The sequence below is a fragment of the Cynoglossus semilaevis genome, chromosome W, assembly GCF_000523025.1.
Source record: "Cynoglossus semilaevis isolate Cse_v1.0 chromosome W, Cse_v1.0, whole genome shotgun sequence".
In the NCBI taxonomy this organism is placed as follows: domain Eukaryota; kingdom Metazoa; phylum Chordata; class Actinopteri; order Pleuronectiformes; family Cynoglossidae; genus Cynoglossus; species Cynoglossus semilaevis.
The window spans coordinates 9,473,010-9,481,967 of NC_024327.1; the positions used below are offsets into that span (position 1 = coordinate 9,473,010).

Consider the following 8,958-nt stretch of genomic DNA (forward strand, 5'->3'; position numbering starts at 1 on the left):
CAATCTCTGGCGTGATTACTTCACCTTTTCTCCACAATGCTTCATATAGATGTTTACATGTCTGTTCTTTGAGTGCACGACATGATGGTGATGAAAGCATCATCTGGTCATTCCAGGGAATGGGACTGATAAACCTGAAGATTCTCTTTTCAAGAATGTTGTTGAACAGAACTCTTCCTCAGACTGACACAGAATCCGCCCTAATTCTACAACGTCCACACCAATAGTCACATGGTGCACGTGCTAGATGATAATTTCAGGTGTTCCAAATGCATCTTGTGCAGAGAACTCTTGATTAGATGTAGAAAAACTAGAAATGTAAAACCTAAAAATAAGAAAGTGAATTGTCATTGTGACAGCACACACCTCTGACCTCTGTTTTTAACCCATCACCAAAGTGAACAGTGGGCAGCTTATAAACACCCAGGGAGCAGTGTGTGGGGATAGTGCCATGCTCAGAGCACCTCAGTGGTAACTTGGCAGCTAGTGGACATCAACCAGGAGCCTTCTGGACTCAATTCTGCTTCTTTAACCCCTAAGCCACCACTGCCCCTAATAAAAAATAAAATAAAAAAACTTAAGCTAACATTAAAAGAAAACAACCACTCAAATGTACATTGACCTCAATTAGAACATTTAGAATTACATCATTAGAGAGATGAAATATTTGGTTTTGTGTTCTGTTTTACTACATGGTGTAGGTTTGGAAATATTCATACTACTGGTAAGAAAGTCTTCAAACAGGTTAAGAGTGGATTTTGTTACTGTGTTCTACAACAAGTTCAGCACAATTCAAGTGCTCCATCAATGCTGGTTTCAGCCATTATCAATCCAAGTGAGAATTGTTTTTGCAACAGCATACATCTACAAAGTATAGTACCTTTTCAGATTTGGAAACCCCAAGGAATGTTGGCAAATGTTCCAGCCCATAAAAACCTTGCTGGGCTACATGGTGTATTTCAGACATTCCAAAATGACTCTCCAGACTCTCATTTGACCATAAATTAAAGTGGAATCAACAGTATTTCTCCATCTCCAAATTGTCAGTTAGCAGATCCTGCAGATGTACCCCCCCCCCCCCCCCCCACACACAGGTTGCACTGCATTGCCTGGAGCTTTCCTGGCAGCTGATGATAGGGGTTGAATGAACAACTTTCATTCAACCCCTTGTTTCTTAAAAATCAAGAAACACAGCCTCAACCAACCACTGGATCGGCTCCCTGCAACCCAGAGACAGATGAAACATGAATAAAGAAAACATACGGGAGCTAAAAAGTTACAGGTATGAAAGACAAGGTCAAAGGCTCACATTAAAAACTCTGCTGTTGCCCAGCTCTAATGAAAACATCAGTACTTCAGCTTTTGACCTTTAGAACATTTACTACTTAAGTTGAGTATTACTTGCATCTACATTACAAAACAAACCACATAGTCATTAGATGGTGGTACTCTTTATTACAACACATTTAGAAAACCAGCTTGTGTGGAAAGACTCCATTTGACAGGAAGAAAGTAGTGTGCAGGTATCCTGCCAGCTGAGGTGTTTTCTTGATGAGAGGCAGGAGCTGTGCATCAACTGCTTTCTGGTCTGCTTTCCTCTCCTCTGTCAACTGGTACTTCTGTAAATGACAAATACCATGATGAACCATTTAGCTGACAGTCACAGTTCATTTGAAATCGTGTCACCCAAAAAAAAAAAAAAACACACAAAACTAACCTCTTTCTCTGTATCAAAGATTTCTCCCTCCTGATGACGGGGCTTCCTCAGCTTCTTCTTCCTAAAGTAGGCATCGTTAAGATTTTTGGGGACCTTCATGCGAGAGATGTCAACTTTGGTTTTGGTGGCAATGACAAACTTCTGGTGAGCTCTGCGCAGGGGGACTCTGTTCAAAGCGAGAGGGCCTGAAGAAAAATAAAAAAATAAAAAAATTTGAGCACTTTAAATAATGTGTTCTGTAGTTACTGGTGCTGATGTTTGTAAATATATCTTGACCACCAAAACTTTACTCACCAGTGACAAGCAGGAGACCACTGGCAAGCTGCTTCAGAAACACCACACGCTAGGATTTATAAAAAAAAAAAGTCCAGTTATAATGGTTTCACAAAATGTCCAGGTACAGCACTGAAATACATTTTAAATATTTTTACAGATGGCCTAAACAATTTCTTTCATCTCAAAATTCTTTGAATACAAAAATAAAAATCCTGAAATTTAAATATTATAGGGCAGAAAAATCTGCCGACATACGACAGTGTGTGGGCAAACAGTACATACTTCATAATTGAGCTGTGCAGCATTTGAGAGTAGGAGTGAATGGCTGCAGTACCTGGTTTGTAATTATTCCAATATTGAGCTTACAATGTGTCCTCTGTGATATTTTTATGCATAATTACAGAAGCCTCACTATGGGCAGCACAACGTTCTTTATCAATTTTTAAATGTGCTCAATGAAACCAACAATTAAAATAATTAAGCTTTCTATTGAAATAAAGTCTACAATAGTAAATGAGTGTGCTAAATTAAATCAGTTATATATTTGTAGACAGAATCACCACAGGTTTGTTTTCAACTTTTACAGTACAGACTGTAGTAGAGTGACAACCTTCAACCCCTGTTGAATTTTTATTTTCTATCATGGATGGATGTAATAAGCAACATTAAGTATGCACACATGATCACAGTTCCCTCCCAAACTGACATGCACACGTTTTAATTTTATGGGGGGAAAAAAAATAAAGTCCTCTCCCCAAGAAACTATTGGTTTGATTAAGATTTACTTCTTTACAACATTGGGCTGACACCTGTTGACACCAACATTGACAATCAGACTTTTAGACCCCAACAATAACCACAGAACAGGTCCCAAGCTGATCCAATATGATAAGCAACAGAACCTCTTCATTGCCATGCCCCTCCCCTCAGCTCACCTTTCCACGGTGACGACCAGTGAGCAGGATAAGTACAGTTCCTGGGGTGATGGAGGAGCGCAGGTTCCTCTTGTGTTGGCAAAAAGGCTTCTTCCCATGGCTTTTCAGTTTGCGGGGAACGTCCTCTGTGGGGTAGTAGCGGGGCTACAAAAAAAAAAAAAGTTTATATATAACTTTGGTGCATCTGTTTTTAAGTCACAACTGGCTCCAACCTGGTAATAATCATATTTAGTTTTTGTTTACAATATAATGCCCTCAGTATTTAAACAAGCATTATGAGACAATGTCAAACCTATGGTTGCATTACTTCCTCTTTGGCCATCTGCTACCACCATGCAGCTCACAATTCACTAGACATACAGTTAGTTAGAACCCTGTACAACCTTCATGACACTGCCAAACCCGACTTTTTTTTTTCCTAAAGTGGAGTCTAATGTTCAATCAAATCAAACTGCTAAAGTTGACAGCACACAGACTTGCAACATGGGAAAACCAACAATCATCTGTATTTTAGACCACACAAAAACATGTGTTTAATATGATCACATCTGTAGCTCTAACAGCAAAATCACATACCAACTTGCGCAGCTTGACAACACGAGTGCCTCCATTTTTGTCACCTCCAACAGTCTTGACAACTGTGGCCTTGGGCTTAATTCTGAGCTTTTTCTCAACCTGAAACGAGGAAAAAAAACAAACAAAAAAAAAAAAAACTTAGAATAACTTCCATCATCAAAATCTTGTCACATTTGACTTGATATTAAACTCACCTTGGTCTCAGTTGTCTTGGTCTTGCGCTTGTACATAGCCCGTCGGGCGTACATGGCAGAGCGGGAGTACCGGCCAATACCCCGGGCCAGAACCGGGTTCCGGCTCCCATGCCTTTTCTTGGCAGTCTTCTTGTTTCCCTCTGCCATCTTTAAATGAGAACAACAAACGTTTCCAGGTTTTAGTATTGTCATGTGAATTAATGAAAAAGAAACATTACATTTTTTTAGAAACAGTACATTACACAATAGTATGACAACCTCAACTCTGGCTCTACAACACTGTATTCGGTTCAAAGCAGAAAGGGAAATTTGGGTTCACAGACAAGCATTACTAAGGGAACTCTCAAGGGATTAATAAAGTTCTAGCTATACAAGCGTATGACGGGTTTAAATAAGCAACGTAATACTAGTGCAACAGTTATTTAGGAAGACTAGTAACCTTCGTGTTCAAGATCGTGGTTATCGGCAAGCAAAGGCATGTCAAATATTAGCATTGGGCTAATTATTGACAGTAGGGTCGTTGAAATAGCAGACTGTCATTGTATTGCAGATATACACACTTCACCATTTTAAACAGCGGTTTAAATTACAAGAAACCGTAGTCAACTACAAACAAATGAAACATAGGGCAACACGTTTATAGCCTGCTAGGTAGCATTACGCGTAACGCTAAAGCTAACCGGCGGCCTTGCGTAACCGTTTTATTAACTGTTCCGTATTTTAAGCCAAATAATTGAAAATCCAACGCAATAAAGATGTCTAGCTCTTCATCTAAACAAACACTTTCATATCCATACATTTGTGCATATTAAGCATGACTGTAAAGGAACGATTAATATAGATTTTATTCCCACTCGTTTTCAAAAGCAGGGCAAACTTACCTTAGCTATGAAAAAAAGACCGACATCCGGGGATGTTACGGTTATATTGACGCCGGAAGATGACGATGGCGTCATTACGCAGCGTAATAAATGTTACGCGTGGTCATTGTAGTTCTAAATACAAATTTTCTTTTCTCAGTTACACACAAAAAGGACGAAGCTTTTTATCAGCGGGCACCACATATGTAATATTTGGTTTTAACAAACGTCCCAAAAAGATTAGTTATTTGCAAAAAAAACCAAAACAAAACCACTAATTTTGGTGTAAATTAAGACATTTACAGAAGTAAGATTTTGTTATTGTACGGCCCAGTTTTCATCATGTTTATTCTTTTTTCTTTTTTCCACCCTTTTTACAGCAAGATATTTCGAACCACGTGGTTGACCTATCTTGTTCAGGCACAATACTCTAAGCCAGGGGTCGGCAACCCAAAATGTTCAAAGAGCCATATTGGACCAAAAAAAAGAAATCTGTCTGGAGCCGCAAAAAATTAAAAGCCTTATATACGCCTTATATGAAGGCAACGCAGCTGTAAGTGTACATCTTACACTTACAGCTGTGTTATACACTTTGTATAAAAAAACTATAGTGTGTTGCATTTATGAAATCAATGAACTGCTGCAGAGAACAGAGCTTTGGCCGTACAACGTAGACGATTACTCGTACAGTGTGTGATGGTATCAATGACAAGTTTTGCAAAAATCGTACAGTGTATGCCCGGCCTAAGCTGATGTCTGTGAGGCGTGAGCGATGTTTGTTTTTAATATAGTTCGTGTGGGAGAAGACCTGCTTACATACAGTATGTGTATGTAGATCCGAAGATTGCCAAATGCATACCTTTTCATGTTCATGTAAGTGTCGAGAATGGCATTCCATGGTTCGAACTCTAGTTTCTCTGGTTTGGGAAGGTTTTCAATGTTACTCCATCTGCGATTCTGAGCAAGAACGAACCAGTCTCTTTAGCAGTGAAAGCAAATGAATCTGCCCATGTAGCATTAAACGTTCTGTTTTCTTCAGAAACTTTTCTTTTTTATGATTTATCCATCATTTACCTAACAGGGGTCGATAAGCTCAATAAATCACGCTGGTGGTGTAGGTGCTGGATAAATCCGCGCTGCCAGATATGTGCCGGGTGTCGCACATCGGCAGATGTAACGCATATTTTGAGCGACAAAAAACATGTTACAAGATTATCATAATCTTCAAATTTAGAATTATATTTTAAAAAGAACAAACTAAAATAAAAAAAAATTTAATTAAATACTCATTATTTATTTTTCAAAGTCACAGGCAGCCACAACAGAAGGATGAAATAATACGTGCGGCTCTGGAGCCGCGGATTGCCGACCGATGCTCTAAGACGACCCCTGCTCTAAGCCGTACTTGGAATCATGATTACTAATTCTTATTGTTACATTCTCTTATTTAACAAATCCCCCACAAAAATATTTTAGTAAAACAAGTATACAAACTCAGTACTAATGAAAATCTCAGCCTCTTCATTTCAGCTACCCCAACCAAGTTTATTTTACCCCCCCTAAATCAACGATATATTCCTACATGACAACATCAGCAGTAAAACCAAAACTAGTCCTGGTAAAATCTAGGACCTTAGATGTTCAGGGCAAAACCAGACACTGTTACTGTCAACGTCGCAACAATTCATTACTCATGTTTTCCTTAAAAGCACCGCAGCCTTTTGTCTCACCGATTCCCATGATGCTTGGGTCACAGCCGGACGGGTGGTAGGACATCAACCTGGCCAGAGGATTGAGTTTGTGCTCCTTCACAGCATCTTCACTGGCAATGATGACAGCGGCAGCACCGTCAGACACACCCTGCAGATGAAGGACAGTCGTGTGAGTGATTGCTGCACATTTTCTGCATTTTTAACAAGTAACTGATAAATGTAATTGTACTGTTAAGTTTTTAGCTTCAACAAGTCTTGTCAATGATTCTATCTTCCAGATGTGAAGTCTCTCACATATTCAGGGTATAACAAGTGACTGTTCATTGATTTGATTTGATTGATTCATAGTGGAAGTCATTATTGTTATTTTACAGATGGTATTAACTTTTGAAAAGCTAAAAATTAAACATTTGGTCTGGGAAACAAACTAAATTTATGAACATAAATAAAAGAAATTCAAGGTGTCAGGTTTATTCTAACATATATGACGTCAAAGTAACAACACAAAAGACATCTTGATTTTTTTCTTGCAAGGGAGAGGGCAGCTTACTCTTCTGGCAGCTTCCTCATCAACTCCGAGTTGCTGCACCCTTCCTCTGCACTTTTATTGAGTTTATAAAAGTATCAGATTACATATCATGTGATCGTGTGTGAGTATATGAATAGGTATGGAGTAAGAAGGTGGGTGTGAATGGGGGTGTGACTGTGTCTGGTAATTTCTCCATCAGTCTTGAGCACACTAGATTATAATATGAGAAGCAAACAGTTTCTTAAAGCAACAGTACAGCATGAAGCAATGATAATAAATTAAATTCTTCCAACATTTCCTTCCTGTTTATCATTGATGAATGCCAAATTCTCATAATCCTGCATTATGGCTCCTTAGGCTAGGTTTTTCATAACACATTCATTTTCATAGCACACATAGTCTCCTTTGCCTTTATGAGGAGTAAATGCTCCTGTTTTAGTTTTATTAGAAATTGGTGGAAAGATTGAGTTACAGGTGTCAACAAAGTTGTCATGTTTCGTTATTTCATTCCTAATTACTACTCTAATGAATCCCATTAGATCTACTCCAGTCTTATCTACTCCAAGGACCAAATATATAAGTTTTCAGTTTGATTTGTTTTACCAGAAAGTTTCCAATTACTCCCCGTTGGTAATTTAGTCCAATTCAGGGACATAGTGATCGGATTTTGGGTGTTGGAAAAATCACGTTGGATTTTCAATTGATTCCAAATGTCTTTGTCTCTGTACACATTTTTATCTGACATTGTGGGAATCCATTGACCTGTATATCCTACTACCATATCCTACCATATCCTACTATCATGTTCATGATCCTCTACGGGCAGCCGATTCTGTTCACATCGGGCTAATATATTCAAGAGTAATACCACCATAGTTATTTAAACATTTAGAATCATTCCTTGCTTCAGTGTTTTCTCTTTTTACTCTCTTGTGTGAATGGTGTTGTTCTGGATCTTTCATCGTTGAAGGGTGGTTAGTGGTGGTGTTGTTCCTCAATGGTTCTTCCAGGATTAATATGATGGGTAGTATCAAGACGACCCCTATGATTATCAGTATGCACACAGAGAGTCGCTGTGAAATACCCAATCTGTGGAATGGGTGCCATGGTTTTGGCTTGGGTCGAGTATCTTTTGTCGTCATAATTTTGAGAGGAGAGGTTACCAGCACTTCACTCTCTTGTCCATCATCTTATGTCTGTAGGACTATGGTTAGCCCAATACAGTAATCACGCTAAATGGCTGAGGATCTCCCTGCTTCACCAATGTTGAGACGTATAGCTTCTATATAAGTACACCCCTTTGTAGTCGGACTTCCCCTCAACCAATTGGATCCTGTACCAAGAACCTCTGTCTCTTGCAATGCGAAAGATTAATCTAAGATGGTCATTCAGCAGTCTTTATGGCCGTAAGCGTCGTCAGCAGGACCTGGTATGGGAGTTCCTACTTTGGACTCGACGAACACTTTCTTTTTATGACCTTTATCAGCACCCAGTCGCCGACCTGGATTGGCGTACCGTCACTCTGCAAAGATGTAGGTGCATCTGGCATAGAGTTAGAATTTTTTTGTTTTGTTTTTTTAGCACAGTGGTGTTTTAAATTTATTTTCATCTTTTGGCTTATGCTTGACATGACTTGGTTCATGTAATAATTTCTATTGTCACAAATCTTGGTATAATCTTTTTGACCAATGCTTTTGCCACTGTAATAGCATCAGCAACTTTTGATGGGAACAATTCTATCCATTTAGAAAAGGCATCCACTATGACTCGACAGTATTTCTGTCCTTCACTTTTATTGAGTTCAATGAAATCCATATTGTTGGAAGAAGTTAATTTATTATCATTGCTTCATGCTGTACTGTCGCTTTAAGGAACTGTTTGCTTCTCATATTATAATCTAGTGTGCTCAAGACTGATGGAGAAATTACCAGACACAGCCACACTCACATTCACACCCACCTTCTTACTCCATACCCATTCATATACTCACACACGATCACATGATATGTAATCTGATACTTTTGTAAACTAAATAAAAGAGCAGAGGAAGGGTGCAGCAACTCGGAGTTGATGAGGAAGCTGCCAGCAGAGCAAGCTGCACTCTCTCCTTGCAAGTAAAAGATCCAGACGTCTTTTGTGTTGTTACTTTGTCGTCACAT

At 38.9% G+C, this 8,958-nt stretch overlaps 2 protein-coding genes across 2 annotated transcripts in view; both read right to left on the reverse strand.

The window, feature by feature from the left end:
- Positions 1-1,435: 1,435 nt before the first annotated feature.
- LOC103397139 (60S ribosomal protein L6-like) lies at positions 1,436-6,308 on the reverse strand. The gene is given in 9 exon segments (XM_025052805.1): positions 1,436-1,619; positions 1,718-1,902; positions 2,012-2,060; positions 2,929-3,072; positions 3,505-3,603; positions 3,699-3,808; positions 3,811-3,845; positions 5,418-5,515; positions 6,289-6,308. Coding segments are annotated over 8 exon segments (789 nt in total). The 5' UTR covers positions 5,432-5,515; positions 6,289-6,308; the 3' UTR covers positions 1,436-1,466.
- A 780-nt stretch (positions 6,309-7,088) lies between these two features.
- Positions 7,089-8,958, reverse strand: part of LOC103397146 (3-ketoacyl-CoA thiolase, mitochondrial-like) — an 8,365-nt gene continuing 6,495 nt past the window's right edge. The window contains exon 6 of the mRNA XM_025052816.1: positions 7,089-8,341. Coding sequence (XP_024908584.1) covers positions 8,282-8,341 — 60 coding nt within the window. The 3' untranslated portion in view covers positions 7,089-8,281. The remainder of the gene's footprint in view (positions 8,342-8,958) is intronic.